Genomic DNA, 19,838 nt, shown 5'->3' with positions numbered 1-19,838 from the left:
AAAATTGTATTGCCTTTCATTTTAAGAGCGAGTGCCAAACGAGTGCCTTCCCTTTACTAAGTACCTACGAAAGAGATTAAAACTTATTGTGACCTGTAAATTAGGTCATTGTTGTATAGGTCCTCTAAAACTATTTTTGACAAAGATTTATACATTTAAAAACCGTAAATTAGTTAAAATACATTGGTACATTATGTTCATATCATTATTGCATAACAAGGATGATTAATAATGGATAAAATAAAATATATATACTTAATACAAGAACACAATTTTTAAAGGAGCCTTTGCATTCGTGACTGGTACAAAGTTCTGTGATGTTTGACTGACGCCACTTAAAGCCATTGGACACTTTCGGTAGAGAAAAAAAAAGTTCACAGATTTACAAATAATCTGCAGGGTGTACAGAAGGTAATGGTGAAAGACTTCTCTTGAAATATTATTCCATGAAATGGTACTTTTTGAGAAAACATTGGGAGTTGTGTGCTTTCATATATATTTTGAGACCTCAAGTTCTAAATCTAAGGTCTCGAAATCAAATCCGTGGAGAATTACTTCTTTCTCGAAAACTACTCCACTTCAGAGGGAGCCGTTGCTCACAATGTTTTATACCATCAACCTCTCCACATTACTCGTGACCAAGCAAGGTTTCATGCTAATAATTATTTTGAGTAATTACCAGTAGTGTCCACTGCCTTTAAACCAAACAATTAATTTTTAGAATTTGCAAAATGATAGAAGGAACCTATTTCATAGAGCAGCTTCAGAAATAGATGACACAAAAAGGTTTGTAACCACAAACCACAGTAAGAACAGCCAAACTACCATGTACAATCTGTGGCTTGTATCCTGATAAGTCTTGCTCCCAACCTGCTGAGCATTGTTTTGTGCGAAAGCAGTTCTATAAAATTGGGACCCGATCAATGGAAGGTTAACACAGAGGCTAAATTTTTGCACAATTGTTTAAACAATATTAGTTACTCGTGTTTGCTCGTCGCAACATCAATAGTAAAAACAGTATCCATAGAGTTGCTATTTTTGTTCTCGGTATTTGACAATTTGGAGGTGTCCCTCTTCCGGGTTGAAGCAGAACGTCGGCGCTGGGAGCAAAGATCTGAGATGGTGTAGAGGTACGGATTGAGGGAGGAGTTTATGGGAAGGATGAAGACGACAACCCAGGCGTAGGTTTCTGGTGGTATCTCCACGATGCGACTTTGAGACAGGATACCCATGACTATCACTGGTATCCAACAGATGAAATCAGTCATGACTATTGCCGCCATTTTGATTGCCATGCGAACTTCATCGTCCCTACTTTTGTGACGTCGAACTCGCTTCATTGACATCTTGACGCTAACAAATATGCATATATAGCATATGAGAATCACAGCGAAACAGAGCAGGTTGACGCCAAGAAAAAGCGCGATAGAGAAAAACCAAGAGGCGCGATATTCAGCAGCGTATGGTATTTCAACGGTTATGTTGGCGACTCCACCCGCATCAATTGTCTGGCTTCTTGTCTCATATCGCGCCACTTTCGTCATCAGTGGTAACCCAATGCATACGTCAGAGAGGCCATATAAATCTGAGCTCGAATCAAAAGCAAGTATGGTGGGAACCACGCCGACAATCAGGGTGCAAATCCATATCAAAGCGGAAATAATGCGACCCATCTGGGGACGAATGTGTCTCCTGCTAAAAGGGAATACGATGGAGAGGAATCGATCGATGCTAATAAGAGTCAAGAAAAACACCGAAGCTTCGCTCGCAACAATGGAAATAAAGCCAGCTAACCTGCAAGGGACACTTGTTTGCCACTCCGAAGATTGCTCGAAATAAGTGTTACCGAAATGCACATCTGCAATTGCAATGATCATCATGTACAAGCCCATAAGAGAATCGGAGGCGGCGAGGTTAAACACGAGAAGCGAGTGAACTTTCCGACTATCTCGACCTGCTGTCTCTTCGCGGCATCTCCAGATCATGACGAAGATGTTGCCGACGAGGGCGCTTATCCCCAAGATCCACATGAAGATTTTTAAGACGAGGTTTGGCATGAGATTGCTGCACATGAACAAGGGAGGTTCCGGTTCTAGCGTCTTGCATTCAACGTTTTTATCTTTGAAGAAACAGCAAATACGGTGATCATCTACGTACCTATGTAATAATTTACAAACTCGTTTCAATGAAATGAAACATTACCTTTTTTTATTTTTATCTAGCTCCGTTCACTGGTGCCATATAGCGACCACGTCATCCCCTCAAATAGTGAATAACTTTCATGTAGACCCCGAGGGGCAATATGCTTGAAGTATACAATTTTAGTTGAGAAAATTTTAGAGGATTGGTAAAGCTGGTAATTAGTCTCACACAGCATGAGATTGCTGCACGAGATTTTGCTTCCTGAGATTATCATAATGTATTGTTTCCACGTTATAAAAAATACTTACAAGCTTTTAAGATTCACAAGACCGTCAAATGCTTTATGTTCAAACTTCAGTCGTGGTAAATTGTTGTCTTGGCGCACAAGAATTCTATAGAAAAAAAGGAAGAGAGGAGAAGAAATCAAATTTTCAGACGACGCTTGATTCAAATCAAAATTAAGTGTTTAATTCCCTTAAGAATTTTTATTGTTCGCCCTTTACATTAGATCCAGTGTCATTAAAGGCAAAACTGTCCCCGGGATATCCTGTCACTCCATATGGAAAAATAGACTGGTCCCCTGTATTAATCTGCAAGGATAAAGACAGGCAGCCTATGGGCAGCGCGCCATATCGACAGGCCTGGAATTACACGCAAGCACCCATGCCCGTGGTCTTGGCCGTGGTCTGGTGTCCATTCCATGCAAAGCACCCTGTTGACTTTCAGATAAACCATAAAGTGCCCTTTTCACAATGAAAATGGCCTCTTAAAGAGCCAATAAAAGATGATCTCAATATTTCAACTATTAACTTTTTATGGCCACATAGACATTGCAGATACCGGTTAATAACCATTTTACTCTCAAAATGTGCATTTAGTGATAAATAACTCAAGTCAAAAATGCACCCAGCCGAGAGTCAGAACAGGCTTATATATTATAATGACCCTGGACGCCAGTGACGATTATTCCCTTTTGGTTTTGAACACAGTTCTCCCGCTTTGGCATTTCCACACCAAATAGCCGCCACTGACGTCACGATTCCTTTGTTGCGCGGGCTTGTTTGACCCCACTTTTTTGCAGAAATTTGGCTTGGAGCGTTCAGGAGAAAAACCCATTTTTACCATGTTTAACTTGAGATTAGAGACTCGATATATTGTTCATGTTTCCTGGATGGACTGCAGTCGTTAGAAAACTGTGTTATCTATATATTTGAGATCATCCTTTATTGGCTGTTTAATAAAGATGAAATTCTAGACCTGTATTGATACCTCTCGTCAATAACCTGTGGGAGGAAACACTAAAAATCAACGCTTTTCGGCTATCCAAGAATGATGCTTGTTGAAAAAAAAATCAGCTCTCTGGACAGGCGCTTAGTACGCTCAGCTAATAAAAATACTTATTTTAAAACAACTCAAGGCTGGTATCAGGCGTTATTCAGTGTGACGTCAGCTTATTTGAAAATTAGCATGGGCTGATGGAGGTCGATTCAAAAGAGGGCGCTATAGAAGAAATGTCTGTACGCAGTTCACCATTGGATGGACAGGATCTCCTGCCAAACCGACAGACAAGACTTGTACAAGGATACAGACTAATTAAATCCACATTTATTTTAAGGTTCCAAAATAAAAGTTGTTTGTACAGCGATTAAGTGTATAAAATACTCACAAAGTATCCAATTGACTTAGTCCAAGAAATGCATGATCTCGAACTGTTTCCAGTGGAACATCAAAGATGGTTCTGGAACAGGAAATATAGAACACAGATCGTAAAATAAATGAACCAAACACATCCAACATTAGCGGAATTACTTTCAAGTACGCCCTTTCTGTCGCGTGTTAGTACTCCAGTCGTAGTTTTAATCTCGCTCCTACTTTGCATGTGGATTTTTTTTTTTTTTTTTGTGAGATTAATTTGCATATGAATTTAGTAATTCCCCAACTTCAAAGAGAATACGCGTGAGAAAATGTATGAAGTTTAGTTGGGCAAGGTCATTTATCGTCTAGATTTTTTACAACATAAACTGGTCCGCTGTTCCAAGGAAATTACATTTTTACATGTAAATTGTGCAACGACTTAAAAGACACTGGACACTATTGGTAATTGTCAAGGACCAGTTTTCTCACTTGGCATGCTTGGTGTACCTCAACATATGCATAAAATAAAAAACCTGTGAAGTTGCGAGATAATAATGAAAGAAACAAAAACCCTTGTCACTTGAAGTTGTGAGCTTTCAGATGCTTGATTTTGAGACCTCAAAATCTAATTCTGAGGTCTCGAAATCAAATTGTTGGAAAAATACTTCTTTCTCGAAAACTACGTTACTTCAGAGAAGCCGTTTCTCACAATTTTGTTTACTATCAACAGCTCTCCAATACTCGTTACCAAGTAAGGTTTTATGCTAATAATTATTTTGAGTCATTACCAATAGTGTCCACTGCCTTTAATGGATTTTACTTTTGTACCGGGCATAAGTGTACAATTCTTATAATATCACATGACTTAGGAAAGTAATAAGGGTTGCTTGAATCCAGACCCAAAAATATTTAAATAAATAAATAAACATAAACACAAAATCAAGAGGAATCTTACATCCCCTTTAGGCTGGGCATTCCTAGAAATGTATTCTCTTGCAGCTCAACCAGCGACGTGTTGGACAGATCTCTGTTGACAAAGACAATAAAGTACTATTTCAAACTAAAATAAACAAACTATTATTTGTGAGTGATGTTTGAAGCTTTTCATTTTCAAATTTGAAGTAGCTATACATATGTTATAAATGTAAACTTGCGGATATAACCATTAATTTGGAGCATGTTGGCTCTGATTAAAAGAGCGGTTGTGGTCTCGACGAGTCAAACAGTAGGCCTATTTGTTTTTGTCTTAATCAGATTGAAGACGAGCAGAGTAGATGTATGCAATGGTTTATTGTTTAAAAATACAACAGAAGATAGAAATGCAGCACAATTTACATAAATCAATTAAAAACTCATTAGAAAATTGCAAAATTTAAACAAACAAAGCAATTACGAAAATTGATTTTAAAAAGGCACTAGACTGAATAAACATTTGTCAAAATGGAACAACAAGAGTGATTAAAGGAAGAGACAAGACGAGTAGGGAAGTAAAAGCCAAGACAATTTACAGCCATTCTGGATGTGAATGCAGTCATATCAAGACTTAAAGATGATATCCTCATCCAAATTAAGGCCCTTTAATATCAATGAAAGTTACCTTATTAAGACAACCTGTAAATATGAGTCGATTAGCTAGAATTTATTAAATCTATCATCGAGTATAAAAAGCCCCCCAAAAAACCTAAAACAACACTGTGCTTATATCATAATATACTCACAACCACAATAAGTAGTCCAGACTCGCAAATGTGCTTTGTTTTATTTCAGATATAAGGTTGTTCTTCAAAGACCTGTACGGATATTGAAAAAAAAAGGTAAACACTGTTTAAATGCGAACAGGCTATACATAATCTTTAACAAAAACTCTAGATAACAAAACAATGAAAAAAACTATCAGAGGTGTATTTTTTTAAATAGCTTTTTGAAGAAAAAAATGGTGGAGTACTGACTGTTTATATACACTCAATAAGCGAGCAATGGCATCATGCAAGGTGAATGGGCTCTGTAAAAATGAGTTGAAATTAGTTTTAAACACTTACAGCACTTTAAGATTCCTCAATGCCTTAAAAGTTCCTGGTTCAAGCGAAGATATGTTTACTCCAGATAGTTGCCTATAATGAAGATAAAATGTGGGGAAAGCGTGTGCTTCGTATAACAACAATAATAAGAAGAAGAATACTGTTCAGCAAAAACAAATAAATCACCTCTAAACTGCCTCGTGTGACATCGCCCTTAGGCAGGAAAACAACCAATGAATCGAGATAACAGAATTGGGGCTATTATTATGTATTGCGTTTACTGGTGTGGCAGACATAGATGTAGGCAGCAGCATTCTGCAGAAAATTGCTAAGCATGCAGTTCAAAAGCAAATAGTTCTAATGTTATGGAAACAATCGCCGGGATTTGAAGCCTATTTTCACTATACGCTGGACCACAGCGACCCTCCATCTACCTACAGCAACTTTGTGGTCACGGCGACTCCTGACAAAAGTGTGCTGTTGCTGTTCCATCCATTTGCGCATGTGACGTTCAAATCACCCTCTCGGTAGTTACATTCGCAATCGGGAGGACACTTTTTTACATCTACGGCAAAACGAAAAGAGAAGTACATATTCCTGTCAATATCCTGCCGGGAATCCCTGTCAAATGTTCTAAAGGGAAGCTATTGAGAAAGTCTCGCGCGCGAACAAAACGAGCGTCAGATCGGAGTTTTGTGATCGGAGATGGGCACAAATTTTTTTTCTCAAGTAACTTGACCCGAGGTCAAGTTTTAATATCGGTTTTTATGCGTTATTTTGTTGAATTTATTTGTACTTCTATTAATGTTGGTCACTACTATTACATCGTCAACAACATATGTAATTGTTATGGTCATAAGGTACGTTAAACTAAAATAATTGACGAAACAAAATCTTCCCAACGTAAAACTCCATATAAGGTTGGGACCACAATGGTCCCGGAAATTCAAACGCGCGCGAGACTTGCACAGTCTATTAATGCATTTGCATCATCAGGGGCCAATTTCATAGAGCTGCTTAAGCAAAAAATTTGGTCAACCACGAAAATAGCTTGCTTATTTTACACATGCTACTGGCCAAAATGTCATGCCATATACATTGCTTGTGACTGGTATTGAGCTATTGTTTACTTAGCATAACAATTGAGTCGAGTCTTTGGTCGGTATTCTGATTTTACTAAGCATTGGTTATTTTGCTTAAGCAGAATTTGGTGCATAAGCAGCTCTATGAAATGGGGCCCAGGAGAGCATGCCGAATTACATAGAGCTGCCCAAAAATGCTCAAGCACAACAAAAATATGCTATTACCAGAAAAGGGTTACTGGTGTCAAACTGCCATGTCACATGTACGACTTGTGACTGGTATACTGTAGAAATTGCTTAGCATCATTATCTGCTTAAGGCTAATCTATGAAACGTGATACTTGTATACTGTGATGCTATGCAGAAATTGCTAAGCATAATTTTCTGCTTAAGCACCTCTGAGAAACCCGATACTTTGTCTACAGTGATGTTATGCAGAAACTGCTAAGCATAATTTTCTGCTAAAAGCACCTCTATGAAACATGATACTTGTCTACTGTGATGCTATGCAGAAATTGCTAAGCATATTTCTGCTAAAAGCACCTCTATGAAACGTGATACTTGTCTACTGTGATGCTATGCAGAAATTGCTAAGCATAATTTTCTGCTAAAAGCACCTCTATGAAACATGATAATTGTCTACTGTGATGCTAACTGCTTATTAGCACCATTTTCTTCTAAAAGCACCTTGCTGAAACATGTAACTTGTCTACAGTGATGCTATGTCTTACCGCATTCAGTTTCATCGTCAATCGCAGGGCAATCGAAATTGCCATCGCAGACCTTCGCTGCAGATACGCATCGAGAGCTGCCGTAACCATCTTGTGATGGCGAGGAGGATGACGAGAAAGAAATGCTACCTGAACCGGAGCCCTGTGTCGACGGCATGGATACCCCGGGCGATGAATACGTGGACGATGATGAAACAGGCAAATCAGACGACACAAAAGGCTTGTCACACTTGTATGCACCGGGACACATAACATCATCTGTTAGATTTAAAAGGTGGGGGAAAACCTTTGGTGATCTGTGAAAAATTTCAGACCTGTGAAAAATTGGGCCGAAGTGGTCATTCAAGTTGCAAAAAAGAAGTGAACGAAAAAACGCCGTTAATGCATAAATATGTCTGAGAAAGGTTCATGACTCGGACCTTCTCAGACACAAATTGTTGACCTTCTTTCTTCTAAAACTACACACTACTTCAAGGGATCGTTTCCAACAGTGTCTTATATGATCAACAGCTCTCCAGTGCTAATTACCAAGTCGGATTTTGTGGTGGCAGTAATTTTCAGAGAAGGCTTATCTGCCAAATGTATACCCTGGTTTAGATTTTTATAAAATTCTTAAAATTTGTATTTATTTGTATTGCTCAGTCAAAAGTTTTATTTTGTGGATAGTACTTTTTAGTAACTTTCAGTGTTTTTGCTGGTGTGAAACGTAAAAAAAAATATAAAAAAATAAGGCATCTTAATAAAACTAATAATAATCTAAGTTATCTATATTCTAGATTGGTAAAACAAAAAAATAATAATATCTCTCTGCATCACCACTGAACTAGTTTATAGTTTAAGGCACTGGACACATTTAGTTAAAATGTCAAAGACCAGTATTTTAACGTGGTGATATGTATAAACTAACAAGCTTGTGAACATTTGGGCTCATTATTGGTCATCAAATTCACAAGAGAATAATGAAAGAAAACACACTCCTGTTGCGTGTGCTATGCATAATGAAAGGCTTCAGTTGAATTGTTTTTCTAATTGAGTAAAAAATTACCTCTTTCTCAAAAACTACTTCAAGGGGGAGCCGTTTTTTACAATGTGTTGTACTATCAACAGTTCTCCATTGCTTGAAACCAAGTAAGTGTTTATGCCCCCAACAAATATTTTGAGTAATTACCAGTGTCCTAAGTGAAATTTGTATAATGGCCTACCGCAATCATACTCGTCTCGGTTATTTCGGCAATCGTTGAAACCGTTGCATTCGGCGGCCAAGTCGATGCAGAGCCCATTGCCACAATCAAATTCGTCATACTGGCAAGCTGTAACTCATAAGTAATAACAATAATAATCATATCAAAGAGTTTTATATAGCGCACGTATCTACCAAACAAGGTACTCAAGGCGCTGAGTATATAAACACTTTCAGAAAGATATGTTATTGAGAAGATGAATTACAAGGTGCTATGGCGCATTTAGCAGCCTCAGTAAAGTGTCTTGCTTTAATAAGGACACAAGTGTCACGGCTGGGGATTCGAACCCACACTCTGCTGATCAGAAACAAGAGAGTTTGAATTCGGTGCTCTTAACCGCTCGGCCATGACACTTCCAAGTAATTATACTTAAAGACAGTGGACACTATTTGTACATGTAGTTGTCAAAGACCAGTCTTCTCACTTGCTGTATCTCAACATATGCATAAAATAACAAACCTGTGTGAAAATTTGAGCTCGATTGGTCTTCGGAGTTGCGAGATAATTATGAAAGAAGAAAAAACCCTTGCCACACGAAGTTGTGTGCTTTCAGATGCTTGATTTCGGGACCTCAAATTCTAAACTTGAGGTCTCGAAATTAAATTCGTTTCTCACAATGTTTTATACACCTCTCCCCATTACTCGTTACCAAGTAAGGTTTTATGCTAATAATTATTTTGAGTAATTACCAATAGTGTCCACTGCCTTTAATTCTTCTCATTAATTAATATTGATTCAACATTGACATCTGCTTTCGTGTGTATCAGTACGAGGGAACAGGTTTGTCAGTTGTATTATTGTCTAAAGCCAGAGGAATGACATTTTCACAATCAGAGCGAGTTCAAATCGCATTCTGTAACCTGGAACACTCAATAATCATTGTGTTTTCTTCCTATATTTACTGATTTGACATTGGCGCCACTTTTCATGTGAATCAGTAACTGATAACAGGTTTGCCATTTAAACTTTGCATTTTTGTCAAAAGCCAAGGGAATGTAATTTCACATATGTAACTATAACATAACACTAATCAATCAATTTGTTTTCTTATTTACTGATTTGACATTGGTATCAGTTTTCATGTGAATAAGTAACTGATCACAGGTTTGCCATTTTAACCATGAAAGTTTGTCCTGAGCCAAGGGAATGTCCTTTCACATTTTGTTACTAATAAATAACACCAATTAATCAATTTGTTTTCTTATTTACTTATTTGACATTGAAATCTGCTTTCATCAGGTTTGGCACGGGTATGTCATATGCTCTAAACCCCATCAGCTTAGACATTCGATGGGACCTTAATGTAAACGCTTACCTTCATAATCTTCATCGAGATGATATATCAAGAAGTAGAATCCCCGAAAAGCCACCGACGAGTCACTGATGAATGTTACCCAGACAGAGGCTTCAAAGACAAGACTCTTAATCTTGGAATTTGTACCAGTAAGTGTGAACACTTCTATTAAACCAGGGGAGTCCCCGATGCTAAATGTTACGAAATCATATCCGTCTTCGAGAGCGAACTCCACAACTCTAAAGATCAGTGGAGCTGGCCAGCCTTGAATGATTTGCCAGGTGCAGAAAGTATCCGACGGGTACTGGGTTGGAAACGCAGGAGAGGTTAAATTGACTTGCTCGTCGAAGACACGAATAACCTGGCCTCCACAGTTGCCTGAAACACAAACATAATATAGGTTTTCTCGGTCACATTCGGCAAAAACGCAGTCAATTTCATGTTCATGCATTCGAATTAAAATTGTTTTGCCTCTCCGCTTGTAACTGCGTTTCAAAGTCAGAATTCGTCCATTCAATTACGTTTTGAGTCGAGTCAAATTCCTTTAGCACTCTGTTCAATTTAGCGTATCGTCATTCTTTTTCGTGACACACACTCTTCAAGAAGCGTCTGCAAATTTGAATGCTGCTTTGGTGAATTGTTTAATTTAATGATTATTTTGTAAGATCCAATGACGCAACATTACATTTGACTGATCATCAAACGAAAACAAATGACCCTTTTCAGTTGCATTCGATTTCGCGTGAAATAGAACAGCTTGGTGGTTCAATTGGCTGCTCATTTTCCGAAATTGACGCGAAAACCTAAAACAACATTTTTATGTCCGAGGGCAGAGTGAGAGTGATCATTTCCATTGAAAATGGGATTCCACCAGAATTCCTCAGGCATAGAATAATCCCGACAGTATCCCGGTTTTCAGTTTTCCGGGACTCAGTACGGTACTAAGAATTGACTACTTTCGCTTGCTGTGCGCAGGCGTGGCATATGACGTAACTAATGTTACCGTATTTGATCATTCGGAAAACTGAACACGGCGGAAAGTTGAAACCGCCACACCGGTTTCCCACCGGGAACCTGGTATCAGTTACTGCGTCGACGATGGAATGTTCTCAGTTCTACATCACAAGCTTTGCTCCTTTATATTGATATCCAACAGCGGATAGCCGTCACACTTACAGGTTTCATGAAAAACTATGTTTAAACATAAATATATAAAAACTTGAAAATAACACTTACACAAAATTTATGAAAACATTACAAATAGACAAAAATAGTACACCGAAACCCACATAAAACAGACCGTGTTCACAAACACACATGTACATGTACAAATGTAGGTACATTAAAACAAACACAAAAACAGAACACACTAAACTAAACAGATTTTAAAACAACCTCTTTATCAATGTATATTTGGTTTGCGGTAACACCATGTGTGTGTCTACTTGCCAGGTAGAGTTGTTCTTAGGGAACTGTCTTGCTTTATTCTACTGCCGTGGAGTAGATAATCGGAGGTTCGGGAGACTTCTCAGTTCTGAAAAGAACTGTCCTGCTTTTTAACTATTACCAGGGCGGATGGTATAGAAATTAGACTGGACTACGATCGTAATTAACTGTACTGCCGCGGAGTCAGTTCTAAATTGGTCTCAACGTTTCGACTAGCTTGCTATCCATCTCCACAGAAGATCAAACATGGGATTCCACTGTACGTGATCCCGCCAGGATCCCGCCAGGATCCCGCCAGGATCCCGCCAGGATCCCGCCAGGATCGGGAAATCCTGGTTATATCCTGGTTTCTTTAGGCATCCCTGTAAAGGTCATTTGGAAAAACCGGGATTCCCTGCGGGTGAGGGGGGGGGGGGTAATTCACAAACGGGATCCCGGTCAGATTCCCACTTGGAAAATTCAAAACCTGCGTCCATTACAAACCATAATGGTAACAATGCTGGAACACCTTGGAACAATATAATAACAACAAACTCCCACAAGGAGATAATATTCCATGAATTTTTTAACTCACCAATAGCACAATTCAACTCATCAGATTGATCTTTACAAATAGCATAACCATTGCACACTTCCTCCATGCCAAGACAGACAGTGCCACCTGTAGTTTCCCCGCAAGAAAACTCATCGCTTCGACAAACACCTGTTCCTGTTTTGAAAAAGATAACATCTTCCAATTAATTAGCTAATACGTTTCAGTGAATTTTATTTGTTTATTCGCAACTTATTCTGAGGTTTCGAAATCTAATTCGTGAATACTACGTCACTTTAGAGGGAGCCGTTTCTCACAATGTTTTAAACTATCAACCTCTCCCCATAACTCGTTACCAAGTAAGGGACACGATTGTATATGCAAAACCGTCCGGCGGACATTACTGCATATGCAATAATGTCCCCTGGATAGTATTGCATAGAGGACATAATTGCATGCGACACCGGTGGTCTACCAACTGAGCTATCTAGCCATATACTGGCGTTCATTAATTTTCCCCTGTCGTTTATGTGGTGTATTTGGCATGAGTTTACAGCCAAGAAATACACACACTGCAAAGGAGCTGGCATACTGGAAAAACGTTTCATTTACTAAACCTCGGAATGCAGGTCATGGTGTGATCTTTGACATAGTATATGCAAATATACAATACTGAATATGTTTTAGCTGGGTCAAGCCAAGTGGGCCAAAGCAAATTTATCACAGTTTATATTGATATGACAAAAATACAATAAGGTCCACTTATCTTCCAAAAATATCAATGATAAGGTTTTTCACCAACGGCCTTCCTATATGGCATTTTTCCTTGAAAAAGTGCATTTTACGAAAACGAGTCAAGAAAAAGCCGTTTTGCAATCAAAATAACATTGTACTATAAAAATAGTTTCAGTGAGATAAGACATGCTAGTATTCACACACATAGTATATTATGTCCCTTGAGCCTTTGAATTAGGAAAAAAACAGCTCAATTTACCAAGAAATTATCTTATGATATAAGAAACCACCCTTGAGTTAGGCTGTTTTACCATAAAGGCCCCGAAGGTCAACCAGATATTTCAGTTGAAAACACTATTATATACAGTATCGCAATAACCTCAAACACTCACCGTTGGGATTTATTTGCGATATCGTGCATGAAAATCCCTGTTTGGCTATAGATCCATCACTTTTGAAATGCGACCAGGCTTCTGAAGTTTGTGTCAGGACACGGACGCTGCTGAACTTGCCCGTTAACGTCACAATGGTGGAAGCCTCGTCGCTGGCATGGGCCCCGTTGCCAATGATGAGGTTGTCGTAGTTTTGCTCCAAATCCAGGAGGGAAAATTCAATGGAAATTACTGCGTCTGCGTCGGCGGTGATGCGCCAGAAGCACGCAAGATCATTCGGATAGTTCTCAGGATAATTTGGTGATAACAAGAGCGACGAAGTTTGTGTTCCGTTCTGCAACTCAATTTCAGTTTTCCCACATGGCACTGTGAACAAAAAAGATAGAAATTATATACGATGTGACCTGTGACATCACATGTTGACAAAAGAGCCACATGCATAATTTGTACACAGCCTAATGGAAGAAAACATACAATTCTATATTTTATGGAGTTTGCACCGCCTAATTCTTGTCATCTTTTGTTATTATGAAAGGGGGGCACATCTCAAAAAGTGTCCAGCTTTTACTTTCATAACTCTTGGATTTATGTGGAAATTATGACACAAATGTCAACTTTCCCATTTTGACCAGTGCAGTATCTTGCCTGCCAGAAAATTCAAAGAATGTACAAGGTCATACTGACGTTAAACTATTGTTACAGGTTCAAGGTTGTCGTATACTCAGTGTTAAAAGCATTTCAAATCGTAACAGGGGAGTTGTTATTTAATAAGGGCAGTTTTAGCGTATTGTTAGTTCTTATACATTTCTGGTTAACTGTAAGAAAGCATGCCTAATAACTTTGAATCAAAAGGAGGTTGGGGATTAATGTGCACTGCGCGTACAAATCTGTGCTTTCCTTCATCCGTTTCCCTCTTTAAGATGGTGGCTTGACGACGGCAATGCATCAGGTTTATAAACTGCATCACGCTTTAACTTTTTTTAGTGGTTGCACATTATCAAGGCGTTGAAGGGGTTTCTAGAAAATTGGGATTAAACAATCTTACTTGTCCTACAATAATAGTTTGTTTCAATAACATTTAAAAAACTAACCACGTGTGCTTTTATTACAAAACTAATTGAATAAAAATCGTTATGAGTAGCCTATATTCTAGTTTAAGTTTGTTCATGGTATTATAATCACAAAGGTTTATGTAATTTTCTCCGACAGGTGCGAGAATTGCACAGCCTATGCACACACATTTCCTCAAATCCATTTCAAAACCTACGGAGCCTAGGAAGGAACAAGTGAAACTTAAAGTTCTCAAAGTTTACGGCTCAATACTGTTTCAATACTTACAACAATTATACTCGTCTGAAAAGTCTGTGCATTCTTGGAGTCCATTGCATCTTTGCATTCGGCTAATACATACATCGTCGCACCGGTAATCCTCACTGCTGCAATTACCTGCAAATAATAATAATAATATTTGAGTTTATATAGCGCTTTTTCACTCCCGAATGGGTGTCTCAAAGCGCTTCAAATTATTACCCCTGGTCACTGGGCCTTAACTCACTCCTTAAACCATCTCAGCTCCATGGGGAGTATACAGCCTCGTGCAACAAATGCGCTACTCGGCTAAATCAATCACAAGAACCATCTCTGCCCTCACAGGTCCCCATTTACCCCTGGGTCGAGAGAAGCAATAATGGTTAAGTGTCTTGCTCAGGGACACAAGTGTCACTCGGGGAAGGGAAGAACAAATATTTGCTTAGATATATTTATTTGTAATTTCAATACACAATGCAAAAAAAAGAACATCTGTGCACTAATCGCAAAGGCAGTTTGGTGCAATAGGCGTATTGTTATTGAGCGCATTTCAAACAAAATACTTGGTATGCCTTTTGATATACTTTTATTGACAAACATTAGTTAATGGCCTGACATTTTGACCCCAGCAGAGTCTTTCGTGAAGGCTTTTTCAAATATATTTATATCAGGTTTCAAACCAGATCCCAATGATAGGGTCATCATGTATGGAAATACGAAAGAAAACTGAATTCACAAGGAAAATAAAACGAGCTATATAAATGGAGGTGGGCTCGACAAACTGCCCGAAGAACAATCGGTGTTCAACAAGACTGGGGTGGCAACCACACAAACAAGGACAATGGACCCTTCCCATGAAATATGCTAATTACATTCACGCATGCGTACAGACCCTGTTGGTTGGCAAACACCATAGAGTTGTGCACTAAGCAGACGCGCAATCGCGTGTGCGTCACGCACCCAATAGCCGTGTACAAAACAGTGCGATTTTCCCTCATTTGCCAACCAAAACATTAGTGGCCACGCGCTATGTGCAATTTACATATTTCATGGGAATTGGGTCTATTATATGATAGGACGATATAAGAACATAAATGGAGACGGACAATAACAAGGAATAAACATGAATTGCGTTTCCTGGGGAGATAGGCTATACTACACTATTATTGATCAACACACCCTAAATTCATAGATCCCTCCACTTGATTAATTAAATCACTTATTATTGCCAACATATTATCAAAGTGCCTTGCACCAAAGAGTACAACTGTTAGGCTGTAGATGGTGAACTGGAGCTTTGTCTTTTGTAATTGTAGCGTGGCATTCCCATGGGCAGGCAAACTGTGTAAATAATGGCCATTGTCTGTACTAATCTACTGTTGAACTGTTGAATCAAAAGAGTTTCACTTTTCAGTCCGAGTTCCCCATACTGCTAATTTGGATTTGGATCGAGACGAGAGAAGATAAAGAAGAAATTTAGCTTTTGAGACAGGACGAAAAGCCCCCGAAAAATAATTCCAGGGAAAACCTTTGTAGTTAAGCAGGGACTGCAAACACAATCCACACGGTGCCCCCCCCCCACCCCCCCCGGTGGGATTCGAACCGTGTCCAAGAGGACTCTATAACTCTGGCCTTACACTGCCCCACACAATAGAACTTACCGCAGCCGACCTCATCGCCTAGTAGCGGGCACTGTGGTGTACCGTCACACACCTCATGTTCAGGTATGCAAGCCAGGCCAGACGGACAGACAACATCACCCTCCCCACATTCTGAAAAAAAGGAAGTAGGAAGAAACAGCTTTTAAATCCATGGAAGGCCAAATAAATCCAGTATATGGTTGGGGAAAGGGGGCAAAATGTGGTCAATGCTCACACTAATCCTAATTGTTTTGAAACAAGAAAGAATTTGACTTATGTTTCAGGTTATATGAGTATAAGTTGCGTGCTTGTATTTGATCGTATAGACCAGTGGTGTGTGAGATTGTTTCATTCGCACATTAAAGCGTACATCAGAGAACATAGTTCCATAGTATTTTATATCTAAAACCCATATTTGTAATCACAGAAGCGCACAAAGACACAATAGTATTATGCCCTTTACAACAACTGCTTATTGGGTGAGACTTAGACAATGACGTCATCATGACGCAACCATCATATGAGAGCCAAAGTGTCAATAAAACGGTGAAGACGCTTTAGGACCTACGTACATGTAGGTTTTGGGAAACTTTTTTTATCAATTACCGAGGGCGCCCAAGTCATCAAGTCATATTTCTAAATTTCATATTGCTGCAGCCAATTTAAGAAACAGTTGTAAATTTCAACAAAGCACTAGTGCAGTCGATTTGATAGCTTGTTCTTAACAATCGTTAATTGTTTCCTTTTTTCCAAGACACAATGTCCACCGATTTACTTACACCTTTGAAGATATTGATGGTTGAAAACTACCCTTATAGAACACTACTTGCTGATGTGCTGTAGTTCATTTTACAAAAAAGTGAAACAATGTCACACCAATTATTTCAGCATGAACCGGTATTTACGCAAATCTCCTCAAAAATATGGCTCAAGGATTTTATTTTTTTTTATTCAAAAACTTGACGACCAATGATTAAAAGCTGGAACTTCTACAGGTAATTTATATTACACAAATCTTCATTCCCAGTGAGTAAGGATTCATGTCATGGACAAAAACTTGATCTACAAAAGGTATATCCAAACCATTCAACATGGCTTTTTGGTCTATAGGATTTGAGGCATTGCATGGTGAGGTATCATTTGGTTTGCGGTAACACCATGTGTATATCTATCTACCTTAGGGGAACCGTCTTAGAGAACCGATTCTTGCTTTATTCTACTACCGCGGAGTAGATTGTTTGGGGGTTCGGGAGACTTCTAAGTTCTGAAAAGAACTGGGATACTGCTTATTAACAATTACCCGGGTGGATGGTATAGAAATAGGCTGGGACTGCTTATAGCTTATAGGATCGTTATTAACTGTGCTACTGCATAGTCAGTTCTTAAATTGGTCTCAACGTTTCGACTAGATGGCTCTCATCGTCAGGAGACTGAAGAGGTAAGAGAGAAAAGGGCTTATTCATAGGGCTTTTTTGGTCTGTATATAAACTACTCACCCAATTGTTCAAACTGCTCCAGTTCCACGGTAAACCGAGTGCTGTAGCTGGAAGTGGGCAATAATAACACCAGCATATTGTTTGTTTTCGACGTTACAGCTATCGTTGAAACTCCAACATTTTTCTGGTAGAAGCTGTCCCCGCCTGTTGTAAACCGAGTCCCGTCGCTGAAAACGAAGTCTGTTCCAAATACATTCAAGTCCAGTTCAACGATGGTGAGTTGTATGCGGTGTCCCACGGACGCCAAAATGTGCCAAATACACAATTTGCCGTTGGGAAATTTGATCGAGTCTTCCTCGATGTTGGCTTGCAAAATATGAACTTGGTTGTCGGTAATATTGATTGTTGATTGACCGTTGCAGATATCTGTTGGAATAACGTGAACTGATAATCAATCTATAATAAATAACAACTTGATAGTTACGCAGAAGTTCCACCATTGGTGTGTCTAACTGGTTTAACCGAGATTACAGTTGGATTAACAAGGATTCCGGTTGGATTCACCGGGATGCCATCTAAATCCCACCAAAACCCACAATAGACAGTGATAGACCGATCCATTAAAGGAACATGTTGCCTTGGATCGGTCGAGTTGGTCTTTAAAAAGCTTTTGTAACCATTTGTTATAAAATGCACATGATTGGAAAGATGTTTTAAAAGTAGAATACAATGATCTACACACATTTGCCTTGAAATTGCGTGGTTTCCCTTTTACTGTGCGAACTAACACGGTCAGCCATTTATGGGGGTCAAAAATTTGACTCCCATAAATGGCCAACCGTGTTAGTCGACGAGGTAAAAGGAAAACCGTGCAATTTCGATGCATGTTTGTGTGGACCATTGTATTCTACTATTAAAACATCTTTCTAACTATATGCATTTAATAACTATTATTATTATTTATTTGACCTCAACAAATACGAGTACATCAAAAAGCACAGCAATGAACTAAACTTGGATCCAAATAAGAAACCCTGATAATGCCAATATTTCTCTAACCCCAGCAAGATCCTGGCAGAATCCTGGCGGAATCCCAGCTTCATTTTTATGGGCCAGGCACTAGCTGTACAGACCCAAAGATTTCATTGGATATAATGAGTTCATTGGATAAACGTGCAGTGGCGTAAGCTTATCTATGTTTTGTTTAGTCAGAGGTAATGTATATGAGTGCACTTTCGGTCGCTGGCTGCATGCAGCGTGCATATTTTAACAGTATATTTGTGCAAAGACATGTACATGTATGTAACGTTGTTCAATAAGTATACAATATAATTTGCATGCGAATCTCAAAAAGTACATTTGTACGGATCCGTGCACTTGCTCAGGGCAGGTATCTGGCTAAATTCACAACCCTCAAAGTGTCATGTTAAATAACCACACAACACGGGATTGCACAACACGGGATTGGAACAAAGTCAAGAGAGGGCGTGAACATCCGAACATTTTGACGACAATTGGGTATGGATTCTGGTATACACCTTACCACAACCTATCTCATCGCTGAGGTCTGCACAGTTAGCGATGCCATCACACTGGAAGCGAGCAGGTATGCACAGACTAGACCTCTCACACTTAAACTGTCCTTCCTCACAGGGGACTAAAATGAGAAAAGTTCATAATATTTAGAAACGCCAACGGCCCCATTTTAAGTGTTTAGTACAGTGTGATAAATAATTACCCTTAGTTTGACGGTAAGATCAAACATTGGTAAGTACTCCACAGAAAACTTATACGGGCGCACAATATCTGGAGGACCATTCAAAGACTATGGTCGCTTGCAAATCATTGCGGTTCAAACAAATGATCAAAAATATAAGTTTTACGATGGCTTTTGAATGATACGACAGAACAGTTGTTGACAATGAAATTCAGAGACGCATTGCACAGCTGGAATTGGCTAAACAATTACCGACTAAAGCACTCTTTTGCATCTTTTTGCATCTTTTTGAGTGACTTTTCACTCTGTCCTGGAGTGAAACTCCTCTAAAAGAGTGAAATAACCACCACTCTTTTTTAAAAGCCATAATAAATGAGGGCCATAATAAATGAGGGAATAAATGAGTGGTGTTTTTCATTTTTTAACATTTAGAGAGTAAGAACATACTTGGTGAGTACTGCAGCTGTTGACAAGCAGAAAGGATTCCCT

The 19,838-nt window shown here is 38.9% G+C and overlaps 1 protein-coding gene across 2 annotated transcripts in view; it reads right to left on the bottom strand.

The window, feature by feature from the left end:
- Nucleotides 1-647: 647 nt before the first annotated feature.
- The window catches only part of LOC117298813, a 63,269-nt gene continuing 44,078 nt past the window's right edge, over nt 648-19,838 (bottom strand). For both annotated transcript variants that reach the window (XM_033782146.1, XM_033782147.1), the window contains exons 13-28: nt 19,176-19,289; nt 17,693-18,058; nt 16,218-16,328; nt 14,587-14,694; nt 13,249-13,614; nt 12,164-12,298; nt 10,165-10,521; nt 8,811-8,918; nt 7,609-7,866; nt 6,234-6,360; nt 5,817-5,888; nt 5,496-5,567; nt 4,733-4,804; nt 3,809-3,880; nt 2,451-2,534; nt 648-2,157 (exon numbers count right to left, since the gene is read on the bottom strand). In XM_033782146.1, the coding sequence (XP_033638037.1) occupies nt 978-2,157; nt 2,451-2,534; nt 3,809-3,880; nt 4,733-4,804; nt 5,496-5,567; nt 5,817-5,888; nt 6,234-6,360; nt 7,609-7,866; nt 8,811-8,918; nt 10,165-10,521; nt 12,164-12,298; nt 13,249-13,614; nt 14,587-14,694; nt 16,218-16,328; nt 17,693-18,058; nt 19,176-19,289 (3,602 nt within the window). In that variant the 3' untranslated portion in view covers nt 648-977. The remainder of the gene's footprint in view (nt 2,158-2,450; nt 2,535-3,808; nt 3,881-4,732; nt 4,805-5,495; nt 5,568-5,816; nt 5,889-6,233; nt 6,361-7,608; nt 7,867-8,810; nt 8,919-10,164; nt 10,522-12,163; nt 12,299-13,248; nt 13,615-14,586; nt 14,695-16,217; nt 16,329-17,692; nt 18,059-19,175; nt 19,290-19,838) is intronic.

This window comes from Asterias rubens, chromosome 13 (genome assembly GCF_902459465.1).
Source record: "Asterias rubens chromosome 13, eAstRub1.3, whole genome shotgun sequence".
Lineage (NCBI taxonomy): Eukaryota > Metazoa > Echinodermata > Asteroidea > Forcipulatida > Asteriidae > Asterias > Asterias rubens.
This window is presented reverse-complemented; position numbering and strand designations above follow the sequence as displayed.